The sequence below is a fragment of the Macaca fascicularis genome, chromosome 14 (assembly GCF_037993035.2).
Source record: "Macaca fascicularis isolate 582-1 chromosome 14, T2T-MFA8v1.1".
Taxonomy (NCBI): Eukaryota; Metazoa; Chordata; class Mammalia; order Primates; family Cercopithecidae; genus Macaca; species Macaca fascicularis.
The window spans coordinates 104,031,981-104,059,925 of record NC_088388.1 but is presented as its reverse complement, the minus strand read 5'-3'; the positions used below and the strand labels follow the sequence as shown (position 1 = coordinate 104,059,925).

Genomic DNA, 27,945 nt, shown 5'->3' with positions numbered 1-27,945 from the left:
AGTCATGGTTTCTGTGCCCTAGATGCCACTGTAGATACTTTAACTCAGTGGTTCATGGCTCTGGCTGGGGCAGAAATCATTGTGTGAAATCCTTAAGTTAATAGAGAAAATAAAAGAATCAGTAAACATTTAAAAGTAAATGAACGTAAGAGAAGTGATGCACAGGTAATTTCTGCTTTATTCCATAATACAAATCCTCCCAGTGGCAAGGAGCACAAGATTTTGCTGCAATCGGACTAGGTCATTGACAAAATAAAGATAAAAAGAAATCATGAGAAACCACTTAGATTAAAAGCCACATCATTGTCCTCCTACACAGTGCATTCTACTCTAACCAAACACACTTAACTCTTCACTAAAGAACAGGAAGTAAAACTGGTGACCCACATGTCAAAAGATGGACGTTTTTGTAACTCTGGGTCCTTATTCTCCAAAGATAAAAAGGTAATATCACAAGAAAATTTTTGTTAGAGAAATTGATAAATGTAAAGTACCATCTGCAGTTTTCTATTAGTCCATCTTGCATCAAAGAGGTTCCTAAAATAAATTGGCCACATAGAGCTTATTTCTGGAATAATCAATTGAACATGTGCTTGCAAAGAACAGAGACCTCTTCTGGCCTTCCCTGGCTTCTCTCTATATAGTTTTCATGACTCCTAAAATATTTTGTCTCCTACTTTTCTAATTAATTTCTTATTTTTCTCATCACTTGCCATATATGTCATTCTGAATGTTCCAGTTACATACTACATACCAGGCTTCATGTTTGTCTTCTCTTCTTGTATGTGAGAGCAAGGGGAAATGACCATGATATGTTTTGACTGAACCCCTGGCTCCTGGAACCATATCGTCCATATACATTTGTTAAGTAAATGACTAGATGCACTGCTTGAGAAGTCTAACAAAAGAAAAACTTAGCTGGATAACCTGCAAATCATTATTCTTGATTTTTTTCTAATGTAAAATATTTGTATTAATTATAGTAATATCACTCATTATCTGCTTACCATTTGCCAGGCAATGTTCCATGCATTTTTTACATTTTCTCTCACTTAATGTTCAAACTGTAAAGGTATGTACTATTAATAAAATCATTTTACAGACAGAAGAACCAATGCATAGGGAAGTTCAATTTCTTGCCCACAAAATGAAGTTTAAAATGCTAAGATCAACATTCTGAGCGCAGAGCCTATGTTCTTGGTCTCTATGATGCAATGTCCCTCAAAAGAAAGCCATTCAGGATCGGTGGGTGGCTCACAACTGTAATCCCAGCACTTTGGGAGGCCAAGGTGGGTGGATCGCTTGAGTCCATGATATCAAAACTAGCCTAGGAAACATAGGGAGACCCTGTCTTTACAAAGATACAAGTATTATCCTGCCATGGTGTCACATGCCTGTGTTCCCAGCTACTTGAGAGGCAGAGCTAAGAGGATCATCTGAGCCTGGAGAGGTGGAGGCTGCTATGAGCCATGCTAGTGCCACTGCACTCCAGCCTGGGCCACAAAATAAAACTCTGTATCAGGAAAAAAAAAGAAAAGAAAAAAAAAGAAAAACAAACAGCAGCAACAACAACAAACTCTGAAAAGAAAGGACATTAAGTAACAAAAGCTTTAATTTTTGTGAAAAATGTGTTCATTTCTAAAAGCAAAATTGCTTCACAGGGACATATGTTTCCCATGACTTTCCCCAGACTGTGAAATGGGCCCAGAGAGCAGTGGTTCAAATTCTCTAAAGGTTGTGTTACTTTTCTCCATCAAGTTTTCTAATGAATGAGAAACTCTTCACTGTGTGAGTTTAATTGTACACATACTTTGTCATTCTTGTCTTATTCTCCAAGCCCCATTCCCCTCCTATCCTGACCTGTTCCAAGGGTTGGTGAAGAAAATTTCCCAAAGATACATTCTCTGATTCTTTCTCTGGGGAAACAATAAAAATAAAAATAAAAAATAAAAAAGGACATGCATATGCATGTGCAGTGATTGTTTCGCAATATGATTACATGCCTTGCCAAAAAGGTATAAAAGGAAGGTAAAAAAGGTGAAACATGCTTTTAGTTTTAGTCCACACAAGAAAAGTAGGAGAGAAAAGTCATGGCCGGTGAGTCTTTTACTGTTCCAAGAACAGATCCCTGGGAAGAAAGAGTTGTGGAAGGCACTAGCTCTTCTGGAAGCCGTAAATAGTATCTGTGGAAGTTTACATGAGCAGAAGTGAGGGAGAGGGAGGAGTGGGAGAAGAGAAGGAACTAGCAGATTCTTGCAGCATTTAGAAAGGAAAGGCAACCCCAGAAAGGAACTGAGACTTTAGGGGTAGCCTGCTGTCATTTCGCAATCTTAATTAAACTCTTACTTACATGTTGAAAGTCTGACAGAGGGTACAGAATTGGCACAGGAGGAGTACTAGCAGCAGTGGTTCCTAAATGAAATGGGCTATATCTGTTTCATTACTTTATTATTCTCAGTTAAATAAACACAGGCAAAGAGGATGATCTCTGCTTTCCAGGGACTAATGTGGAAATGGTAAGCTCAGTCTTCAGGCCACTCCATGCACATGTATGGGACTATTGAGGGAAACAAGTAGGACAGCGATACAGTAAGAAGAGGGATTACCCAATTGTGAGGAGGAGGACATTTCACTGATGAAATCTAAATGAGGTCACTTTCCATTGATGACCTGAGAGGACTATGAGGCTGTTTTCATGATGTGAGAAATCCTTGTGCTCCAAACAAAGTCCCAACGGAAAAGAGAGCTGTTTATCCATTCACTGGGTAAAGGTACAATGAATGGCTTACTGGATGAATTATTACAGACAAGAGTGCTGAACCAGGAAGAGGTGGAGGAAGTACAACATGAAAATGCTACAGTTACAGCTCAGGCCCGAGCTTTGCTTGATACCGTTATTCAGAAAGGGACTCTGGCAGGCCAAATTCGCATCACATATATTTGTGAAGAAAACAGGTACCTGGCATGGACGCTAGTACTCTCAGCAGGTAAGGATCAGTGACTGACACGCAAGTTCACCTAGGGGCTATCATTATACTACCTTGTGATGTCTTTACTAATGATGTAAAGTTGCAAAAACTTTCCTATCTCTGCCTTTGGGCCATATTTCTGTAGCAGGGGCCCTATTGCATGTCCCTTGACTCTGCTTCATTTCTGTTCCTTTGTCCTCCGTGGCCCTCTTCTGTTTAAAGTTGATTTCCTGTTCTGAGTACGTGGTAGCTAATTTCTTGAAGGTCATAAGAACTATCTAAAAAACTTCACACTATATTTTCCACTGTTCCTGGTGAGGCACAATATTAGATTGATTTAGTGTTTTTGAGTCCAGGGTATCCCTGGCACTTATGTAGTTGTGTGACATGAAGCTTTAAGGTCTATAATTAAATACATTTTATAAATTCTCTCCAAAATATTGCCATCCACGAAAAATAAATTATATTTCAGAGATGGCGATACACTCAGAGAATACAATGAATGATTTTAGAAAAGTAAGGATTTCAAGTTGACTCTTTCCTCCAGTTGCCTCCTTGTATTTTCTTTGGAGTGAGATCACCCACTTGCCTGTTACCAGGCTGCAGATCATGCTGTGAGGCCTGGACTGCCTCTTCCTGCAGCCCCCTTAGGGCCTGATGCAGTGCACAGGAAATGAGCTGGCCCATTCTTGTGATCCCTTGGACCTACCACATGGTGAGGATGAGAGTTCTGGTGGACTCCTAGTCACTGGTTTCTGTGACACTTCCTAAAGCCATTTCAGAGGCAGATGTTCTTTGAAAGCAAAAGCCTTTTTTTCTAACAGTTAGGGGAGGCTTATACCTGTCTAAGCAGACATGGGAGAAGTTTATGTTTTCATCTATGTGTATTAAATATCACATTTTTCTGGCAATGTCTCTTTCATTTTATACCCCCCAGCACTCTCGATCTCCTGACCTCGTGATCCACCCGCCTCGGCCTCCCAAAGTGCTGGGATTACAGGCGTGAGCCACCGCGCCCAGCCCTTCCCCCCAGCACTCTCTAAATTAAAGAACATCTTGAACATTATTTAATGTCGTTCAGTCAGAGTTCTGGGATGAATCTTTAGTGGGGAGTGTTGTAAGCATTAGGGTAAAGTTTTCCAGAGATGATAAGTGACTATTTCAGTGTCCTTCTTCTTTTTCTAGGTCCGACATCTGGAAATCACCTTACTACACAAGACTCTCAAGCAGTACTGCCTTCCTTCCTAGGTAATGCTGTTTTTAAAGAAAGAACATTATCTGAACACTATCTTCCTTGACATTAATGTTGTAGGATGATCCACAGTTAAAGGGGCTATGGAGAATTCCCATAGCTTGATCATGTAAGTTTCTTTTTGTAATCTATTCTACTTTTGTAGAAACTGTCCCCACAGCTTCACTATGTTTACATTAAAAATTCTGAATCTCTATCTCAAATCTTGAACACCAAATAAGTACCATGCTTCATTATTTAAGCATCCTGAAATATTCCTTCACATCTCTTAGAGAACCGTTATCTAAACAATATCAGAGCTGAACATGCCATTCTTCCCCACCCTGCTTCTCCTCCAGTTTTGTGTAACTCAGTTGTTGGTGTCACCGTCACTAGTTGTTCAAAGCAGGAAATTGAAACTCATCTTGGTCCCTTTCATGTCAAGCACCTCCAATATTCAAGCCATGGCCAAGTGTTATGCATTCTTCTCCCAAATTTGGAACCGTGTCTCTGTTTCTACTTCTATTTCATTAAAAAACCCCTATTCATCAAGGGCCCTCTTAAAATAAAAAAAAAAATGTATTTTTAAAAGCAATTTGGAAGCTAAGAATGCAAAATTTTTAAATCAAGTTCAGGTATTACTCTATTGAATGTATTAAGGTTGATTAACTCATGAATGTTTTCCTAAATATTTTACAGCATGGGATACTCACTATATAACCAAATACTGTATTTTCACTAAGAAAAATTGCCTCAAAAATAACCCATATATTTCTACTTAGTTTTTTGATATTGTTTTCATTCTTGTTTATGAAGAAACAAAACATTCCTTGTATGAAATTATTATTTTACAGTTTTCTCTAATATATCCATTCTAATTATTTCTTGCCCATGTCACCACACTTCATGCTGCCTTTATTTATCTGATTGTATAACAGTTTCTCAAGCTTGTTTTCAAAATTAAATATTATTTTCTTGAGTTAATGTTTTCTGAAAAACACTACAAATCTAGAAAACTTATTTCTATCTTGAAACAAAGATTACCCTAATTTCTTTAACAAGTGCATCACATTGTTGGATGGTGTTGAAACTGTGATGAAATAAAAACCTCAAGGATTTTTCCATATAAACTCTGTGAAAACATTTCCTACTATGTCTGGGCAATGAATGTTTAGTGCTATGAATTCATCTAGTGTGCACCTTGATTTTAGCATTTATCATTCTAGTTGGAATATTTAATAATCTCCTCCTTCCATACGTATGCATAGTAGGAAGAGATCCTGTAGGACAGAACAAATGTTCATTAAAAAATATTCCTAGTGCTTACTACCATGTCTATTAAGTAAATAAATAAAAAGATAATCATAACCCTTAAAATTTTTTGGTAGATTTAATTAAGACCTCCTCTCATTAAATTTTATTCTATGGTTCAAATCTTTTGAAATAAATTTATATTCTAACTATTTTATCTCACACATTTGATTGTTTTCTGAGCATTTTTTCATGCATGGCCTTGAAAAGCTTCCTTTCTAGATTTTTATCTAAAATACTTGTGAAAATACTGATCCTGAAATATGAAAGGAGATCCCTGTATTGCACACCTGGAAATATCTGGCTGGAAAGTATTCCATTAGCAGTGAAATTACTCAGTGGTGAAAGATCAGGATTGTCTTCCTAAGAATGCGTTTCCACTTTTGTGACTTCATCCTTAGGTGAGGCTGTAAGAAACACAAAGCGAAACAAAGAGGGATGCCAATGTTCATGATGTTCTGTGACTCTTGCAGCTCCTCAGGCAGTGCCAGTGTGGGGCAACCCTGCTATGCCTACATCCTCAGGCTCAGGAAGAAGCGTCAAGCTTTGCTCCCTAGACGAAGCTAAAAGGATATGGAAAGAAAAGTCGACAGAGGTGGCATGCTCAGAACACAAGGATAGAGTGGGGTGAAAGATATACTTAAGGCAATTATGAAATGCAGTGGCTTTTTATTAGAGCTGTTATCAATGGAGAATCATACTTCTGCTTTCCTTACATTAAAAAAAAAAAAATTCCTGTATCTTAGAATCCCAGGTTTATAGAAAGAGTTTCAAATCGGATCCAATTCCTGCATAAATAACATCAACAATGGTAACTATTGAATGGTCACTAAGAGTGGGCAGTGTTCTAAGCATTTGGACATGATAATATATAATGTGTAACCTTAAAATAATCCATCTTAGAGATCTAGAAGCTGAGACATGGGGTTGTTAAATATTCTGCCCAAAGAAAAACAATCAGAAATTGGACAACCAGTTTTAGAATTCAGTCATTCTTGCTTTAGAGCTTGTGCATTTTTCAAAATCCCACTTATCAAGAACAATGAAGTCAGTAGCTCACCTGCCATCTGGGCCTTTGCAGTTTCTATGCTTACTCGAAGTTGCACTCAATTCCGTTCCGCATTTTCAATGTATAGTCGATGGGATTTCGTATCCTGATAGGTCTAAGAAAGGGAAAACGGTCATAAACTTACCAGGTGAATATTAAGTTACAGAGAATAAGGCTACTCATTCAAACTGCATTTCCTACAGATTTGTCCAATAATGGACAAGTCAAGTCGCACACGTCTTGCTCTCATTATCTGCAATGAAGAGTTTGACAGTCTTTCTAAAAGAACAGGAGCTGAGGTTGACATCATCGGCATAACGATGCTGCTACAAAATCTGGGGTACAAGGTGGATGTGAAAAGAAATCTCACTGCTTCGGTAAGGTCTATTATACCATAGAGACAACGGTCACGCCCTTTGTGTAACTAAACAATATTAGAAAGCTTGGTTGTAGGACCAAGGGATATAATCTTTTGATTATCTAAAATATAAACTTCCCATAGAAGGGTGCTGTATGCTACATGTTCTCTTGAAACATCAGAGTCATTTAGCACGAGCCTGGTTTAACTTAGTGGTGAATTATTTTTTTAACTCAGTAATGCCACGTTCTCTCTACAAGATAACTCTGAATGACTTCCTATGGCACCTACCGTCACCTTTCTCAAAATTAAGACTAAAAGTTTTTTGGCACCCCATTGTTTGTCATGGAATTCCTTAACAAATCCTTAAGTATTTATTTATTGACTTTCCAAGGCGCCATGAGAATTAATCACATAGTCCAAAATCAGCCGTATGGCCTCTTTCAGGAAATGACTACAGAGCTGGCGGCATTTGCTCGCCGCCAAGAGCACAAGACCTCTGACAGCACCTTCCTGGTGTTCATGTCTCATGGTTTTCAGGAAGGCATTTGGGGGAATAAATACTCTGAGCAAGTCCCAGATGTATTACAACTCAATGCAATCTTTAAAATGTTGAATACCAGGAACTGCCCAAGTTTGAAGGACAAACCGAAGGTGATCATCATCCAGGCCTGCCGTGGTGGTGAGTGCTGATGTCTTTGAGAACACCAGATATTCGAATACTGTCCTCATCTGTATGCATCCAGGAATTTTCAGTTTATGTCTGTTTTTTAGTGTCAAAGAACACATATTGTCAGCACTCATCTTGTGGCTTCTGTGAATTGTTTGATGGGTTGGTAGATATTTGTTTCATTTTCAATCCTGAGACTTTGATGCTTGCTTGTTTTTAAAATTTGTTTGAGGGTTAGAAGAAATAAGAATTGTAGAAAAGATTGTTACTTGGATGTATGTGTCTGTGTGCATGTGAATTAATGATAGAGCAGATACATTGACAAATATGATTGAACAGGGCTAAGAGGAGAACATTTTCTTCTCAGCCATTGGTAGTAGTAACAAACCAAATTTGTCTTTTCAGAGAACCGTGGTGTGGTGTTGGTAAAGATTCAGTATGAGCCTCCAAAAATATATCCTCACCAAGATATATTTTGAGGATGATTTTGAGGATGATGCTATTAAGAAAGCTCAGATAGAGAAGGATTTTATTGCTTTCTGCTCTTCAACATCAGGTAACAGGTTTCTTCTAGACATAATATCTTGGTGGGGGTTACCGATACAAAAACTAACAACCACCCACTAGAGGCTAGATAGCTGTTCGAAACTTTAGATAAAATTTTTGAACACAAACTACAGCTTTGTTCCAAGTTATACACACAATTTCCTTTATCCACAGAGAGCAAGTAAGCATATCTTTTTATTAAGTTGGTAATTCATGAGCTCCTCTATGTTGCAAAATATTTTAGAAATGTGAGCAATAACAGAGAATTAAATGGAAGTCGATCTGTGCTGTAATACATTAGAATCTGACTCTGCATAGAAAAGGTCCACCATGTTGAGACCATTCAATGGACCAATTGGGCCAGACATCAAGTATTCATAGGCGAAGGGTAGGAGCAGGGTTCAGAAAGTAGAACAGCAAACAAGGTACTTTGGGCCCCTAAATTAAAGTGGGTTTTACCTAGAAGCATGAAGTATATAAAACAGAATATATATGCATTATTTTAAGGTATGCTTTGCAGTAAGAATCTTGATCTTATTGATTGATCTAGTCATTTACTACTTTGTAAACTAGCTCCACTAGTTCCTCCCTGGACTTTCCTTGAATTGCTCACTAATACATATGAACATAAATATAATTTTTCTATGGATTAAATAAATTGATATATGTGAAATATTGCACATGACACAGAATGAAGTACACATTAAGAACCGGTATTATTTAAAATGTTTTTATTTTATAACTTAATTCTGTTACTTTTCTTAACAAAGTTTAAATAAAAATCACTTGAATGCTTTCAGCCATCTTGAATGGCAGTTTTCTGAGAGCACTCACATTCTCTTGGTCGCCTCTGGCCCAAAGGCCCTGCATCTGCTCAAGTAGTTAAATTTTCTAAAATATTTTGTACACTGAGATATCTTCTATCAGAAGAAGCTTGGTTCTATATTGTTTTGAACATGTCCTGATGCAGACCTCAATAATACTTTTTCAATGATCAAAAACAATGAGACACACACAAAAAACATACATTTCCAGCCTGAGTACATATAGTAGAATTTCACATTAGACCTAACTGTTCTTTAATATTCTTTGGTCCCAGCATTCCACATGACATTCACAGTTCTCTATATAGCTCTGTATATAGCTCTTCTCCAAATCCCAATTCCTTTCCTTTACCCCATTCTGCATTTTTCTAACTCTCTAGTAAGTTTACAACTGTTTGAACTCAGGGACTATGCCACGTTAATACCTGCACCATATACTGTACTATAGAGAATCAGTAAAAATATACTCACTGCACCTCAAAAGCATTCACTAAAAATTACAATGAAGTGTATGGAAAATAGATGAATTCCACAACATGCCTCACCTGGAGCAGAAGCACTAGGGTTTCTTCTCTTTCTTCAGGCAAGATCTAGTCTTGAGATTTGAAATGTGCTTTATCAACAGATAGTGTTTCTTGGAGACATCCCACAAAGGGCTCTGTTTTTATTATGAGACTCATTGAACATTTGCAAGAATATGCCTGTTCCTGTGATGTGGAAGAAATTTTCTGCAAGGTAGGGCTCTAGCGGATGCTATTTTCACTCTACTTCCCTGAATGCTTGGCTATTGCAATTGGAAGCATAGAAAGCAGGTCCAGACATGTTTATCTTCCAATAATATCCTTATTTCCAAAACAGTTTTATAGTTCTTTGCAGAGCGAACAAGCTGGGAGCCAGATCCAATCTGTTAAGACTCATAGCATCAATAAAACAAAGATTTAGTTTCACCTTCCTCCTGCCCTGCAGAGACAAATGAGTGGACTCTAATTTGCCTGTATCCCTCATGGCTATTAGATCCAACCACAGATTTAAAAAGTCCCAAGGAGGGTCATTCAATGCTTAGATAAGCACATGGCTATACTTGTTGCAGATACAAGTACTTTTAGTTTTTGTCACTTATTTTGCTATATATGTTGCAGTCTTTTTGGCATGAGTCATCAAACTTTTCAGAAAAACAGGTCTCCAGATTTTCCTTTCTCTTTTAGGTTCAACTTTCGTTTGAGCAGCCAGATGATAAAGCACAGATGCCCAGCACTGAAAGAGTGACTTCGACAAGACGTTTCTACTTCTTCCCAGGACATTAAAATAAGGAAGCTGTATGAATGTCGGTGTGCAGGTATGTGGGGAGTGTGGGAAGATTGAGGAAAGTGTACTGAATGTCCATTTTAGTCAGGAACTCTGGGTCTACAGGTGTAGAATTTTTAATACAAATATTTGAAATTTGAAATCCTCTAAAATCCAAAACTGTGTGAGCGCCCATATGATATTCAAAGGAAATGCTATAGAATCATTTCAAATTTTAGGTTTTTGGATTAAGGATGCTAAACCAGTTAGTATAATGCAGATATTCCAAATATACAAAAATATCTGTAATTTGAAATACTTCTGGTAGCATGCATTTTGGATAAGGGATCATCAATTCATGATATAATATACAGAAAATACTGAAGTAATGCCTTTCTTCTTGTCAGTGTAGAGCACGTTGCTCTTCTCCCAAAGTTTTTCTTTTAGACCCTTGAGGGTCAGCTGATACTGACCTAGAAGTGGGCATAAGTCTATGAAGGCTGACTTTTAGATGTTTCTCGTCTTCACCTCAGCAGGGTAATATTTTAAAATAGCATGTGGCCTTTCCTTTTAAAATTTTGTATGTTCCCATTGGTGGTATAACTTTATAACTTACATTTCTTTTAGCAAAATTCTCTCTCATGTTTTTCTTTTTCCTGGAGGAAACCAAGAGTTTCTTCATTCTGTAATGGATTTTGGAATTATGTCTTTTTCATAATAATCTTTTTCAACATTTTAATAAATCTGGTATAAAAATAAAAATGCGTCATCAGTTTTCTTCCACACTGGAGAAATGAGGTTGGAAATCAGAGGGAATGTTGAATTTAGAATGTTAGACTTCATTTATGAGACCTGAACTGGCGATTGGCACCATTTTTTCATTCAAAAAACCATTTTCTGTGCTTTCTGCTTTACGGGTGCAGATACAAATTACCATAGATACCCGACTTCAAAAAAGTTAGAGCTCAACAGGAGAGATGGGGAGAAGACAGACAGTTACGACAGCGACTGTGCAGTTTAATAAGGAACTTTTCTCAAATCCTACAGTTTACTACTGCATATTTCTACCCTTTGTTAAGGTATTTAAGAGAGAGAAAGTAAATTTTGAATTGGCTCTAGACCCTCAGTAGTTCACGGACTCCTTGAAAAGGTAAGACGGCCATCAAAAATGAAAGCACTTGGCAGATGGTGCATGACACCCTGAAGAAACTCTAGGATGCATGGTGTGCACAGTGAAATCCCTGCATGGTGCAGAGAAAACGAGTTTGGGGTGAAATCATTCACTCAGGGATGTTAAGATTTAGGGAGGATTGGAAGAACTACTGTTTCACTTGCAAATATGAGCCTTTTCTAATCTCTAACCTATTAAATCAAAGTGAATATTTGACCTTTTAAAAACCATCATAGTTGAACAAATTACAGTTTCTTTTTCTTTTTTCTTTTTTCTTTTTTTTTTTTTTTGCCTTTTATTAACTGTTGGTCTGGGCATGTGTTTTCTGTGTTCTCATGCATCTTCTACTATAACCTGAGACTACATCTGTGATCAATCTTTGCTCAGAGAATATCAACAAGCAGAAGTGAATTGTCAACCTCAGTAGAAATTAACTGTTAAGGCTCTCTTAGGCAGTGGAAGGAAAGCATCCCTGGGAGTAAAGAGATTCCTTCAGAAAGATCTCCAATCAAAGGGTAAGATGACAGGGAGATGTGGAGGGGAAGACACCATCTTAATTCCTCAGCATAGTTTAAACAGAAAATACATTTATTGAATAGATGATCATTTCCTCATTTCTTTTTTGTTGTTGTTTCTGGCTTTGTTAAATATCAGTTGGTTACAGGTATGTTATATTCTTTTGGAGTTCTCTATTCTGTTCCATTGGTCTATGTTTCTGTTTTTTGTACCACTACCATGCTGTGGGGTTACTGTAGACTTGAGTAGCTTGAAGTCCAGGAATGTGGTGACTGCATCTTTGTGAAAAGCAGTTTGGAGATTTACCAAAGAACTAAAAACAGAACTACCATGTGATCAAGCAATCTCATTACTGGCTAAATTCCCAAAGAAAAATGTACTGTACTATCAATAAGACACATGCTTTCAGATGTTTGTTATAGCACTATCCACCACAGCAAAATCATAGAATCAACCCAGGTACCCATCAGTAGTGGATTGGATAAAAAAAAATTGAATTGTGTTACATATCTGCCAAGTACATAGACATATAAATGCAAATCTTGCTCTTTGCAGCAACATGGAGGCAACTGGAGCCCATTACCCTAAGCATTACCCTAAGCAAAACCAATTTTCACACTACTTGCAGGCCAACTGTCTTATACACAGAAGCTGAAAAAGCCTAAGAGTTGGAGTCCTGAGCTACTTAGACATTTAGTATTCCAGCAGGGCATATTGCTGCTTTGGCTTCATTCTTCTCATTGGAAAAAGAAAAAGTTGGAATAGACAGAAACACAGAAACAGAAAACCAAGTACCACATGATCTGACCTATAAGTGGTAGCAAAATAGTAGGCATACATGGACATAAAGATGGAAATAATAGACACAGGGAGCTGCTAGAGGAAGGAGTGAAGGAGGAGTGCAAGAGCTGAAAAACTACATACTGGGTGCTATTCTCACTACCTAGGTGAAGAGTTAAATCATACCCCAAACCTCAGCATCACATAATATACTCTTTTAACACACCGGCATGTGTATCCCTGAATCTAAAAAAAACAATGGAAATGAAAAAAACAAACAATGAAATATAAACTATTTGGTTAATTCTTATGGGAAAATGCAAGGAGCCTAGTTAAATTTTACTCATTCAGGACATGTGTTTTAGAAAAGCTGAGATAGAAAAGCCAACTGATCAGGAGAAGAAAAGGATGAATAGAAGAAGGTTTGGGGGCCATGAAAAGAGAAAAGAAAAGGGGAAACCAGGCTGAGGTGTCAACCCACTGAAAGATGTTTTGTCATTTGCACTTTTTTCCCCCAAGGGAAGAAACTAGAATTCAGGACTAGAAAAGCCAATTTGCTGACTACAGGACACTTCCAGCCAATGAACCTGGAAGTTCTGAGCAGCAGCTTTACAATCTGTAATTACATGCCCCCTCTCTGCCCAACAATAAGGAAATACCTCGTGACTTCTATTTCTGGGTCTGAGGCACTTTCCGGTGCTGTGCGGAGAGACAGAGGCTGTTAACTACGGCTGGTGAGTCAGGGATCTTTTTCTGACTAGAAGCTGGGGAGTTAAGTCTTAGAAAGCCCTTGATTTATTGCGTGTGTGACAGGCAGACATACCAAAAGGGAAGTGAGCCAATAAGGTGTATGTTGAATCTTTGTCTTCTTGGTTGTGCACAGTTGGAATCACTGGACCTTGTGTAGAGACACTGAAGGAGAGTATGTTCTCTAGATGTTTTCAAGTCAGAAAAAAGTTAATTCCTTTCTTTCAGCTTCCAGTAATCAAAGAGAGAGTAAAGAAAGAGTAAGTTATTTGTGTGAGAAAACTCCAGAAGTTTCTAAATGCACTCTGAAATCTTCTCTGCTTCCTCTTGATTTCAAATTCTGCTTCCTGGTTACATCAGGCATCCTCAAGCCTTTGTGCTCCAGATCACAAACCTTCTTCCCAGAATCAGATCTGATAGCCTTTGTGTTCTCAAGGTGTTGCTGTCTCTTGTCTGGAATTATATTTTTGGTGTGATTAAAGTGATTCCATTTATTCCCACCTTTCTATGTAGCCCTGGTACAAACAACTCTAATTTCTTGTTTTGTTATCATAGATTTTTTAACTGGCCTCCCACACTCCAAAACTCAGCCCTCAAAACCAATTTTCACACTACTTGCAGGCCAACTGTCTTATACACAGAAGCTGAAAAAGCCTAAGAGTTGGAGTCCTGAGCTACTTAGACATTTGGTATTCCAGCAGGGCATACTGCTTCTTTGGCTTCATTCTCCTCATTGGAAAAAGAAAAAGTTGGAATAGATCCGTGGTTTCCAAACCTCATAACATATGGGAATAATCCATAGACATATAAAGAAATCAGGTGACTACCCTTTTCTGACCCTGAATAGCTCAATCTTGAATAGACTATAGAAATTTATTAACTTTTTTTTTTTTTTTTTTTTTTTTTTTTTTTTTTTTTTTTGAGACGGAGTCTCGCTCTGTCGCCCAGGCTGGAGTGCAGTGGCGCTATCTCGGCTCACTGCAAGCTCCGCCTCCCGGGTTTACGCCATTCTCCTGCCTCAGCCTCCCGAGTAGCTGGGACTACAGGCGCCCGCCACCTCGCCCGGCTAATTTTTTTGTATTTTTAGTAGAGACGGGGTTTCACTGTGTTAGCCAGGATGGTCTCGATCTCCTGACCTCGTGATCCGCCCGTCTCGGCCTCCCAAAGTGCTGGGATTACAGGCTTGAGCCACCGCGCCCGGCCTTATTAACTTTTAAAGATGTGCAGATAACTCTTATGAAACTAGTTTGGCATTGGTTTTTCTGCAGGTTAACATTATCAGGAAAGTTGATCAGTTAACTCTCACTTCTCACATGCTAGGGATCTATTAATGTAATTTTTTTTACTCAGGAACATTCAATGGCTCCCTATTGCCTTTTTAAAAATATATAAACTTTCAGATAGGTGTTTCTATCTTTCAAAATATACTTACATTTTTCCAGTAATCCTTCTAAGGCATAATTTCAGGTTCCTAAGAAAAAAAGCAAATGTTTACTATATTTACTTCACCCATATTTTTTTCCTTATTCCTTTGATTCTCCCTGTAGTTTAATTATCTCAGGGTTTATCTCTTAACTTGCAACATTCAACTTAATCTCCTAAAATGCAGGAGTTGATTTTTTTAAATTTCTCTTCTTTATGATACTAATAAAGCATTTATCCAGGGAGGAGTAAGTCATATTCATAGCCATGGATATCTCTTTGGCTGGGAAGGCTGACTTCACTAGCCACTGGACTGGAGTCAGGAGATCATTAGATAATACTTAGGAGAAATCAAAAGGCACTAATAAAAAAAAAAACAAGTAAAATGATTCAATAATTATAAACAATGATGTGCAGTTGGTCTTTGTTAACTAAAACTTCTGAAAAACAGTATCCTATATATAACATCTAAGGGCATTTCACCACTTTGTCTGGGACCAAAACTGTGGTCTTGATAAATTTTGTCCTCTAAATTATTCCATTCATTTTTATTATCCTGAGAACTTCAATTCAGTGATTATTACAATAACGAAATATTATCCGTAACAACTTTAAAAAGATACTGTATGACAGGTATTTCATAAATTCTCTCTGAATGAATACTTGAAACCAGTCAATTAAGTTTTTGCTATTATTTCCATTTTATAGTTGAAGAAGATATCTAGAAAAGGATTACAAATTTTTCTTTTGGTCAAATGTCTTTTGAGAAGAGTGAATCTAACCTGACTCTCAGACTCAACACTCTAACTTTAAGTCAGTGTTCTACAAACCTCTTCAAACGGTGGCTTTGTCTCTGATCACTCCCACTTCATTACACACTGCATACTTCCACTTACAGTAGTATTCTTTCTAAAGCACAGCTCCGCTAGCTTCCTGGTTACATCAGGCACCATCAGGCCTTTGTGCTTCTTCCTGCAATGCTCCCTGCTGGGACACCAGCCCCCAGTTTTCGAAGGGGAAAATTCCTACTAGCCCTTCAAGTCTCAGTGCCAAGCCCTCCGTCGTCTGGACAGCTATCTTCCACCTGAGACACACTTTGCTCATGCTTTTCTTAAGCATCTGCTCCATTTAAATTCTTATTTTTTTACAATTTTACTTATATGTATATCTATCTTTCCACTTGACTCTAAGCTTGAATGTGTAGGCACATGTTTCCAAAATGGTACCGCCACCACTAGCATAGTACCTTTCACAAACTAATGCTCACTAAGTATTTCTGAATAAATAGGAGAATGAATGTGTCTTCTCTCTGCTTGAAACTTTCAATGTGTGCTTACTGCCTGTTAAAAGAAATCAGACTTGCTTAGTTTTTATTAAGTATTCTTCAAGAGTGGGGCCATACTTAAATTTTATTCATTTGTTTCTACATTCACTCAGCTAGTGATTCAGTAGATAATTATTAGACTTCTCTTGAAGGCCAGAAGTAATGTAGGCCTAGTTTATGGCCACCTGTCCTCACAGAGCATAAAATCTAATGGTGGATGCTGAGAAGTAGGCCGAAAATCACAATTAAAGGTAAAAAAGTATGCTACCCTAAAGAGAAACAAGGTCACCTAAGGGCATGTACCTCTGACACTGTCTCCTTCCAGAGACTCAGAGAAGACTGCATGAAAAAGTGCCATCTGATCTTAGACTTGAAGGATAAACAGAAAGCAGTAGGAAAACAGGAAGGAATGAGAAGGTGGGGGCTAGAAATAGAGATCCCTAAGTAGGGGATTCCTAGAAATTAAATAAAGGGCGGAATATTTAGAATGTAATGAGCAAGGTGGGGACCGTATCAGAAGATGAGGCTGAATAAGAAGGCCTAGGTTAGAATAAGCCGTTTCCAGAGAGATTCCTATTTCATTAGACAACAGGTAAGACTCAAAATGAAATTTTTGTCTAAACTCCTGATTTCCACATTTTTTTGTGTTGTACTGCCTGGCTAATAGACACTCTCTCTGGGCAGCAATCTGCACTATAATTTTTTTTTTTTTTTTTTTGAGATGGAGTCTTGCTCTGTCGTCCAGGCTGGAGTGCAGTGGCATGATCTCTGCTCACTGCAAGCTCTGCCTCCCAGGTTCACGCCATTCTCCTGCCTCAGGCTCCCGAGTAGCTGGGACTACAGGCGCCCACCACCATGCCCGGCTAATTTTTTGTATTTTTGGTAGAGACGGGGCTTCACCATGTTAGCCAGGATGATCTCGATCTGCTGACTCCGTGATCTGCCCTCCTCGGCCTCCCAAAGTGCTGGGATTACAGGCATGAGCCACTGCACCCAGCCAAAATTATCTTGTTTCTCTCTTTTTGAAGTTGATATTTTTTAAATAGTATAAATATAATCATAATATGGAAGGCAAACAACCTCTGCTATATTCATTCTTACTGGAGCCAATGACATCTCTCAGTTTTTATGAAATTTGATTTGAACCTGAATATAAGAAATGTTTAAGTAGATGCAGAAGAAAAAGAATAAAAAAGGGAGTAGGAATTATTCCAGTTTCCTTAAGATTCTTGAGTAATCATTCCAGATATGTCCTGGTTCTGGCTCTGGGCTCTAGAGAGAGGAAGGCAGTGTCTTTTGATAGAGGTTAGGGAGGATGGTAGCTACATGAGGTTCTAAAAAACAAAATTGTGAGGCATATGGAGATTGAAAAGAGACTCGGGTAATCAAAGTGACTTCAACTCCATCTCCTGCAGATAGATCCAATAAAAAAAGAAAGGGCCGCAGACACCTGGCTCTCATTATATGCAATACAAAGTTTGATCATCTGACTCCAAGGAATGGGGCTCACTTTGACATCATGGGCATGAAGGAGCTATTTCAGGACCTGGGCTACCTCTGCCCCATACCTGATATTAGATATGTGATTATATGTGTAATTAACTTAGCTACAGAGTTTTATCAGTGAGGAGAGTTAATCCTACCAACTTTGTATTATAGTAAGAACTATATGACATGATATATGTAGAAAACTAACCATAGTTCTGTTCATACTTAAATTGCTCAATAAAGATAATGACAAGAATGATAGTGGTGATGATAATGATACAAATTGGTTGACCATGAAATAGGAGGAGCCAGGGACTTGACTGTAAGTATTATTTGGAAAGTATTTCCAAAAGTAGAAGTAAGGGAGTGGGGAAGGGAGATGAAAGGAAGATAATATTCCTTAAAAATGCAATAATGAATTCATCACTGCTCTGAGAAACTGGGTTCCAATCTTTCTTCAGGACCCTCTACAATTACGTAGATTCTACCTTACTAGAAGATGGGGAATTAGAGACATTCATCAACTGACTAATGCCATTCATTGGTTGAAATTAGCCCCCAGGAGCAGGTCCTCCCTCTCCCAAAATTCTGGACCCACATCTGCACGGCTAAACAGCCCTCAGTCCTTTGATGAACATCTCCCATCTTCAAAGCAGAAAGAACCTGAGGCACAGTAGCTTGATGTGTGAAAACAACCACATGAGGGGGAGTCCCCACTGTAGCAGCACTAAAGTCAGGCAGGCTGAAGTGGTGTGTCATGTAATGACAATGATTTTTCTCAGTTCCATCGTGAAAATTAACATCACATACTACATTGTTTATGAAACTTATGTTGCATTATTTATCCCTTAAATTTCCTTTCCTTTCTTAATAAATATCATTGTTGCATCCTTTTACCCTCCCTTCTCCCTTGAAATAGATGCATTTACTCACTGTTTTGAAATCCTTGTGGAAAAATGCTGTTGCTTTTCCTTACGAAAAATTTTCTCTTATGTAACTGAGATAATAGGTAACATTACATTTGTGCTGTTCAATAGATACTATTGGTTTTCAGACATTAAATTTAATCCAACAGTTTCTCCAAGGCAAGTAGTTGACAGATAGGGAAATGAGACTCAAAGTGAATTATCATACAAATCATTACATCAGTGTAAATTGGTGAGGCTAATAATAATTTTTAATGACAACATTAAGAAGATCTACTGACTCCACAGTCTGACCTCAGGTCTCCCAGACAGAGGCCACAAATACAAACACCATATAGGCTTGACAGAGAACATACATCAAGTTAATCAGGTTAGGTGAACACAGGAAAAATCAGAAGGCATCATGAATGCATCATCATGGACTCAGTACCAGGCAACTCTTTCCATGTTGAAATTCAAGCAACAGAGGTCTGGAATCCAATTCTTTATTTGAAATCTTACAATTTTTCACCTCTGATAATTCAATGTCAAGGTAAATCACATCTGAGAGAGCCAAGGAAATATCACTGGGCTCATGACGGATTCTGTGGGTCATCAGTTTTTACTTCTGTTCTAGCACGTGCGGTTGTTTTTCCATTATCAGATTATAGATCCATGAGGTGCGATTTCTCCTCATTCCATTGGTGAAGTCATCAATCTCTCTGAGAATCTGTTTTCTCATCTGCAAAATGGAACTAGTAATACCTGCATTCATTTCCTAGGGCTGCCTGTTTAATCACCACAAACAGGAAGGTTAACGTGGAAATGCATTCTCTCACAGTTCTGGAGGCGAGAAATCTGAAATCACGGTGTCAGTAGAGTAGGGCCATGGCTGCCATCCTCACTACTGGTTGCCTCAATCCATCTTGGTGTTCCTTGCTTGCAGCTACATCATTCTATTCTCTGCTTTTATCATTATATTGCTGCCTTCCCTCTGTAAGTCTGTGTCTTTATATGTTGCTCTTCCTCTCTGTCTTTGCTCCAGAGCCTCTTTTCTTTGGTATAAACATGAGTTGTTCTGGATGATGGCCCTACACTAATCCAAACTAAGCACATTGTAATGGATTATATTTGCAAGGACCCTATTTCCTAATAAGAGCACATTCTGAATTACAGAGGGGGTAGGCCTTCAATATGTTTTTATGGGACACAATTCAACTCATCACAATGCTGAACTCAGAGGGCTCTTAGAAAGCAGTTATTCTTTAAACTTATTCTATTACAGATATGTTGTGCTTCTTCAATCAGTGGACACATAATTTTCCCCATGTTTGAAAAATTTGCTTTAAATATTTTGTCTTTTCTATTCTCTCTCATCTGTCTTTCTGGTAATTTGATCAGCTATATCTCAGAATTTCTCATTCCATCCTTCCTACCTCTGAAGTCCTCTCAAATTTTTCAGCCTTTCATTTCTGTTTTTATTTTGCAATCTAGATAAATTAATATTAACCCATAAACAACAAGGATCTGAAACGCTTTGGTCTGCTTGTATGTGCATTTTATATAAATAAACATTTGGAAAAATTTAGGGGATTTGCTACAATTTGAAGAAAATCACAAATCATCTATACTAGAAATACAGAAAAATTAAGTTAGGTATGTAAAAAATGCACAAAATTTATGTACATGTTAGTCTATTTTATCATTTACTACTATATTATAAAATATACACAAATCTATTACAGAAAGCTAAAGTTTATCAAACTTTATGCACTCATAGATAATACATAGTACCACTTGGAATGAGAGAAATGTAAACAAATATAAAGATGCAGTATTATATCCTAACTGCACAAAATTAACCATGCATACTGCACTCTTGTATTTTCATAGCCATTTCCTGTTGCTATTTCAGTGAACCCAAGTTTTGTATCTGCTTAAAATGCCATGTGACACTCATTATCCCTACATCAGCAGTTTGTATCTCCTGTAAATTTCATATTGCTATAAAAAGCAATATTCTTGGGTTTTTAATGTACTTTTCATTGCATTTACTGCAATACCATAGTTCTTGAATAACAGCAGGGGGTCCATACAACATGCCAATACTGCTGGTGTAATGTTCCCAAGAAGCAATGTCATGACATTACAAGAAAAAGTAGAATTGTTTGATATGTACTGTAGTTGAGGTCTGGATTTGTCACTGCTCACCATTTCAAGATAAATGAATACAAAATGAGGACCAATGTAAAAAAATAAAAGGAGATAATAAAGCTAACCCTGCACTGTCTGCCAGAGCCAAAACCTTGCACTATTGTGAAACAATTTTTAATATTGTTTTGAAAATGAAGCATGTATGTGGTGGCAGAATTTTCACAGATGAGAGAGAATAGAAAAGAAAGGTATATTTATAGGCTCTAATATGATTCCAGAAAAAATGAAGTCATTGTATACAACTTAAAGCAAAAGAAAGGGGAAGGATGTAAAGGTGGATGCTTTAATGATAGTCAAGGATGGTTTGATAATTTAAAGCACTTTTTCATTAAAAATGTCAAGATATCAGGAGATGCAGCTTTTGGTTATCAAGAGGCAGCAGATTAGTTCCCAGAAACTATTAAGAAAATCATTGAAGAGAAACTATACTACCAGAACAGGTTTTGAATACAGATGACTGTTCTAGTCCAGGAAAAAAAAAAAAAAAAAAAAAAAGATGCCAAAAAGGCCATTTATTAGTAAGAAATAGAAGCAAGCACCAAGATTTAAAACAGAAAAGGACAAGCTAATTCTACCGTTTTGTGGAAATGCAGTCGGGTTTATCATCAGGACTGCTCTGAGCTATAAAGCTACTAACCCCTGAGCCTGGAACAGAAATGGTAAACACCAGTTGCCAGTGTTTTGGTTGGACAAGAATGCCTGTGCAATGGGAGCACTTTTTCTCTATTGATTCCATTGATGCTTTGTCCTTGAAGTCAGGAAATATTTTGCCAATAAGGGACTGGCATTCATGATTCTTTTGATGTTGGACAATGCCCCTCGCTACCCAAAACCTCACGAGTTCAATATGCAAAAGATCAAAGTGGTCTACTCACCACCATATGAAACATCTCTAATTCAGCCTCTGAATCAGGAGGTAAGAAGGAGCTTTAATGCTCATTACACACGTTACTCTGTGAAAAGATTTGTGAATGCCAAGAAGAGACCATCGATAGAAATCACATCACGAAAGTCTGGAAGGGCTACACCACTGAAAATGACATCACTGATATTAAAAAATTAAAAGCCGTGATTTTGGGTGCAGTGGTATGGGCCTATGATCCCAGTTACTAAAGAGGCTGAGGTGGGAGGATAGCTTCAGTCCAGGAGCTTAAAGCCAACCTAGGCAACATAACATGCCCCCCATAAATTTCTGCTAGAGAAAACTGTTTCCAGAAGTTGTCCATGACTTCACCAGGGTTTATGAAAAAGCCAATCAAGAAAATAATGAAAGAGATTGTGGATATTGCAAAAAAACGTGAATAACTTTAAGATATGGATCTTATACAAATTCAAGAGCGAATTGCACATTAGAGAAATTAACAGAAGAGAACTTGATAGAGATGTGTGCTTCTGAACCAGTTCCAAATGATGAGGAAGAAGATGTAGAAGAAGCAGTGCCAGAGCACAAATTGGCATGATAGTTTGGCAAAAAGATTCTGATTATTGAAAGCAGCTTTTGACCTGTTTTACAGCAAAGACCGTTCTATGATATGAGCACTGAAACTAAGGAAATGATGAAAGACAGATTCGTACGGTCTGGAAAACATTTTAGGGAAATGGAAAAGCAAAAATGTTAAGACAGAAATAACTATGCATTTCCACAAAGATACACGCAGTTTGCCTGCTTCTCTTCTATCCTGTTCCACCTCTTCTTCTTCCGCCTCTGCCACCCATGAGACTGCAAGACTAAGCCATCGCTTCCTCCTTCTCTTCAGCTTACTCAATGTGAAGATGATGAGGATGAAGACCTTATGATGATCCACTCTCACTGAGTCAATAGTAGATATATTTTCTCTTCCTCATGATTTTCTTAACAACTTTTTTTTACTTTAGATTACTTTATATTACAGTATATAACACATGTAAATTAGAAAGTATTTGTTAATCAGTGGTTTTTGTTACTAGTAAGGCTTCCCTTCAATAGCAGGCCATTAAAAGTTAAGTTTGGGGGGAGTCAAAAGTTATACGCAGATTTTTTTTTCTTTTTTGAGACAGAGTCTTGCTTTGTTGCCCAGGCTGGAGTGCAGTGGTGCAATCTCTGCTCACTGCAAGCTCCGCCTCCCGGGTTCACACCTTTCTCCTGCCTGAGCCTCCCAAGCAGTTGGGACTACAGTTACCTGCCAACATGACTACCTAATTTTTTTGTATTTTCAGTAGAGACGGGGTTTCACCGTCTTAGCCAGGATGGTCTCGATTTCCTGACCTCGTGATCCGCCCGCCTCAGCCTCCCAAAGTGCTGGGATTACAGGTGTGAGCCACCGCGCCCGGTCGCAGATTTGCAACTGTATATGCGGGTCAGCACCTCTAAGTATTTCATTGTTGAAAGGTCAACTGTACATCTCTGTATCTTCCACCTTATATACATTTTCGCAGATTTGTGTGTCTGCCTTTTAATCTGTCCATTATTAAATATAACTAATTTTTGTATTTATATATGCTCTATTTTTATTGTTTCTCAAATTATTGCTTATTGTAGAATAATTACTTTTTGCTCCCTTTACTTACATCCTTCTATATTTGATATAGAATGATTTCATTCTACATTTGATATTTGATTGGTCCAACATCTCAATGTCCTTCAAGATCTAAATTTACAGTCTCTTTTTTCCTGCTGATATGTTCTTATAGTGGCTTGCTTTCTAGTGTATTTTTATACTTCATCTCTCAGTCTAGTTTTTATTTTGAGTGGATTGAAGGAGAAGAATGGCTTCTGTTTCTGCTGCTAGGCAACACACCACATCCAAGACCATGTCTATCCCTCCTTAGATATTTGAGTCTATCTGGCTCCAAGATGAGACTTTCTAACTTGTAGAGGTTCCATGGTTCCATTATTTTCTATCCTGTTGGTATAGAAATCTGATACAAGGAGACCACACCCCTTCTGGCCACCTTCCTGTCCGTGCAAGCTTTTTACTGCTTCATCCTAGTTCCTTCCTACTCTTGTGCAAATTCTTTCTATAGTCAGCACCAACTCCCAGACATTCTTATCCCTTCTCCTGTCCCCAACACTCAGTCCACTCATGACCCAGCTCCTGGTTCATGTGGGACCAGCAATGCCTCCAAGAACATGTCCTATTAAATTCTGGATGTGGTGGTGCATGGAGTCTCAAGGGGGAGGCTCAGGATGAGATTTTGATTTCATAATCTGAGGTTATTCCAAGTACCAATATTTTTAAATGGTTTGACTGGTGGAACCAATATAGATGAAGTATCTATTACAGGGCCTGGGCCTTGTGAAGCACTCAATATGAAATAGTTACTTTACAAGCATGTTAACATGACTCTCCTACCTAGGAAGCTGCAATGGTTTCCTATTGCCCATCTCATCAGTTTAAATACCTTAGTGAGGCTGTTATAAATTATCATTGTCCAGATGCATTTAACTCAGAATTTATTTCCCACTGACACAAACAAGCACCTTTTATCTGCTTATCTACTTCAGATTTCCCAGCGGAGTGCCCAGCTGAAGAGCAGCACATCATATAGAGCAAGTAATGAGTGAGGTGGTGGGCTGGCTTCTCACCCAGTTCTTCAACTTGTGCTTACCAAGGCATTAAAAGGATTTTTTTACCTGATCTTCTTACCATAAAATGAAATTAATGCTTATTCAACATACTGAAGTAAAGCATATGAAAAATTTAGAAGTACTTAACCAAAAAGTACATTTTATATGACCTTGCTTCTGCTCTATAGGTTACGACTACCATAAATGAGAGGTACTGTGGCATGATCTCTACACCTGCCATTGCATCCTAGAAGGTAAGAATGATTAGGAGGTCCCTTCTATACATGAGAACACAGCGGCTGAGAGATGTTAAATAACTTGTCCAAAATCTAATAGCTCATAAACAGAAGTTAACCTCAGAACTATTACATATCCAAGTCCACACTGATAAGCTGTGCAGAAAAGAGGAAGGTTTTAGATAAAGAAAACACAAAACAACATGTTATAGTTGATCAGTGCTCTAAGTTGTATCAATCAAAATGTGCTGATAGTCCAAAAATATAAATAAGAAGAGGAGTTAGGTAAGATGAAAGAGTATATGATGTTCTAAGGTTTGGAAATGGGACGGCCAAAACCCAAGCACAGGAATTTTCTGTCTTCCGTGGCAGAGATTCTTATAGTACCTACTCTGTCATTTAAAATAATATTGTTTCACACACTTCACACTGATAGAAGGATTTTAAATCAATACGCACATTTTAAATATTACTTATAGTAGAATTGCTACGTTCGTTTATTTTAAGATAATTTTCCTTATGTAATGCTATTTTCTGGATACATATTTCAGTCAATAAATTGGTTCCTGTAAGTTATCTCCCCTCTGTCTACCTATTGCCATCCAATGTGGGTGGCGGGTAATTACAGTTCAGTCACTATAAGAGGTGATTCCTCTTACCAGAACTACGACTAATTTGTGGAGGCTTGAGTGTGTCCTGAAATCAAGAAATAAAATCAAGAAAATCAAGAAAACCAAGAAAAAAAAATTTTTTTCCAAATCAGTCTATTATTACTACCACTGACCTTTTTCATTTCAAATTTTAATGTTATTTTAGTATAATTTACATCAAAGAAAATGTACCCCTTTTAAGAATATAAATTGATTATTAATTATATGAGGATATTTAGTATAATATCCCATTTAGTAGACAAAGCAATATTGTCACCTCAAAAAGTTTTGTCATGCCCTTTGTTCTCAATTTCCTTCCATTTCCTCCTCTGATAAGTAGTGATTGAATTTCTACAACTATACATTAGTTTTTTCTAATCTAGAACTTTATATAATTGGAATCACAGGGTATGTTTTCCTTCCTATATGGCTTCTTTCACTCATAATGAAAGTATAAGTTTTCCATCCATGTTATTGCATATATTAGTAATTTTTTCCCTTTTATGACTGAATAGTATTTCAGTGTATGTGTCTAGCACAAATTGTTTACTTATGCTCCCAAATTGGATATTGAGTTGTTTCCAGTTTTTGACATCCTTCTTTTTGAGGAAATAGGGGGCCTTGCACTCTCATGGCTCAATGTTTACATTCCCAGGACACTAGACTCAAGGTTCATGATTCTACATCCCCATATATATGGTCTAATCATTGTTTCTGTGTCCTGGATGTCACTTTGGCGTGCTTCAACTCAGTGGTTCTTGGCTCTGACTGGTGGGGAGAAACCCTCGTGTGAAACCCTTAAGTAGCAGAGAAAACAAATGAGTCAGTATATAAATTTAAAAGTAAATAAACTAAAGAGAAGTGGTGCACAGACAATGTCTGCTTTCTTCCATGTTACAATTCCTTCCAGTGGCAAGGAGCCCAAGATTTTGTTGCAGTCAGATTAGGTCATTGGCAGAGTAAAGATACAAACACCATGAAGAACACCTTAGATTAAAAGCCACGTCATTGTCTTCCTACACAGTCGGTTCTACTTAACCAATGACATTTAAGTCTTAGCCTAGAGCACAGGAAGTAAAACTGGTAGTCCACATGTCAAACCATAAATATTTTTGTAAATCTGGTCGTTATCCTCCAAAGATAATAACATAACAGCCCAAGAAAATTTTCGGCAAAAAAAATGATGAATGAAATGTACCGTGTGCATTTTGCTATTCCATCTTCCATCAAGTTTATTCATGAAATAAATTAGCCACATTGAGTTTATTTCTGGGATAATCAATTGAGCATGTACTGATAAAGGCAGGGACCTCTTCTGGCCTTCCCTGGCTACCTCTGTGTACAATTTTCATGAGTCCTGCAATACTTCATCTCCCACTTCTCCAATTAATTTCTTATTCTTCTCATTGCTTGGCATATTTTATCATTCTAAATATTCCAGTTACATATTACATACCAGGTTTCATGTTTATCTTTCCCTCTTGAATGTGAGAGCAAGGGGAAAAGGATCATAATATGTTTTGACTGAACCCCTGAAACCGAGAACCATGTTGTCCACATATATTTGCTAAATGAATGACTGGAGGCACTGCGTGAGGATTCTAACAAAAGATAAACTTAGCTAGATAATCTGCAAATAATAATCCTTGATTATTTTTCTAAACTGAAATATTTGTATTAATTATAGTAATATCCCTCATTATCTGCTTACCATTTGCCTGGCAATATTCCATTCATTTTTCACATTTTATCTCAATGCTGCTCAAAACTGTGTAGATATGTATATGTACTATTAACAATATTATTTTACAGATAGAGGAACCAATGTATAAAGAATTTCAATATCTTGCCCAGGAAGGTGAGTTTAACATGTTAGGTTCGACATTCTGAGTTCAGAGTCTATGCTTTGGGCCTCTATGATGCAATGTCCTTCAAAAGAAAGACATCCAAGATGAGTGAGTGACTCATGGCTCATGCCTGTAATCCCTGCTCTTTGGAAGGCCAAGATGGGTGGATCGCTTGAGTGCTGGAATTCAAAATCAGCCAAGGAAACATAGGGAGAGTCCATCTCAACAAAAAATACAAAAATTAACCAGCCCTGATGGCACTTGCCTGTAGTTTTTAACTACTCAGGAAACTGAAGTGGGAGAATCATCCTAGCCTAGGGAGGTAGAGGCTGCAGTGAGCCATGGGCATGCCACTGCACTCCAGTCTGGGCAACAGAGTGACACCATGTATGAGAAAACAAAACAAAACAAAAAGCCATCAGGAAAGGAAGAACATTAAATAAGAAAGACTTTAATTTTGGTGAAAAATGTTTACATTTCTTAAAGCAAAATTGCTTCACCGGAACATATATTTCCCACAAGCTTTCCCCAAAGCTGTGAGATGCGGTCAAGGGAACAGTGGTTCACATTCTGCAAAGGTTGTGTTAATTTTCTTCCGTCAAGTTTTCGAATGAACGGGAAACTCTTCACTGTGTGAATTTAACTGTACACATACTTTCTCAATCCTGTCTTAATCTCTAAGCCCCATTCTCCTCCTACCCTGATCTACCCAGGGGCTGGTGAAAAAAAATTCCCATTGATACACTCTCTGATGCAGGCTACAATTCTGATTCTTTCTCTGGGAAGAAAAATAAAGATATGCATATGCATGTGCAGTGGGTGTTTTCCAGTATGTGCACACACCCTGCCAAAAAGGA

The 27,945-nt window shown here is 37.8% G+C and overlaps 2 protein-coding genes across 5 annotated transcripts; both read left to right on the top strand.

The window, feature by feature from the left end:
* The first annotated feature begins 2,661 nt into the window (after positions 1–2,661).
* On the top strand, positions 2,662–4,387 carry LOC123566798 (putative caspase recruitment domain-containing protein 17P). Its single transcript, XM_045371107.3, has 2 exons — positions 2,662–2,987; positions 4,155–4,387. Exons 1-2 carry the CDS (start codon positions 2,777–2,779, stop codon positions 4,265–4,267), a joined length of 324 nt encoding a protein of 107 aa, XP_045227042.1. The 5' UTR covers positions 2,662–2,776; the 3' UTR covers positions 4,268–4,387.
* Positions 4,388–6,648: 2,261 nt separating this feature from the next.
* Positions 6,649–27,921, top strand: LOC102142264 (caspase-1-like). 4 transcript variants are annotated; one of them, XM_074012628.1, is made up of 7 exons: positions 6,818–6,936; positions 7,541–7,599; positions 7,993–8,143; positions 9,583–9,692; positions 10,163–10,293; positions 24,544–24,609; positions 27,802–27,921. In XM_074012628.1, exons 3-5 carry the CDS (start codon positions 8,026–8,028, stop codon positions 10,259–10,261), a joined length of 327 nt encoding a protein of 108 aa, XP_073868729.1. In that variant the 5' UTR covers positions 6,818–6,936; positions 7,541–7,599; positions 7,993–8,025; the 3' UTR covers positions 10,262–10,293; positions 24,544–24,609; positions 27,802–27,921. The 4 variants fall into 4 exon arrangements, 3 of the variants coding, with proteins under 3 accessions (XP_073868730.1, XP_073868729.1, XP_065385000.1); XM_065528928.2 differs by lacking the exon at positions 27,802–27,921 and having other exon boundaries at positions 24,544–24,657; XM_074012629.1 differs by lacking the exons at positions 7,993–8,143; positions 9,583–9,692 and having other exon boundaries at positions 6,649–6,936.
* Positions 27,922–27,945: the final 24 nt, after the last annotated feature.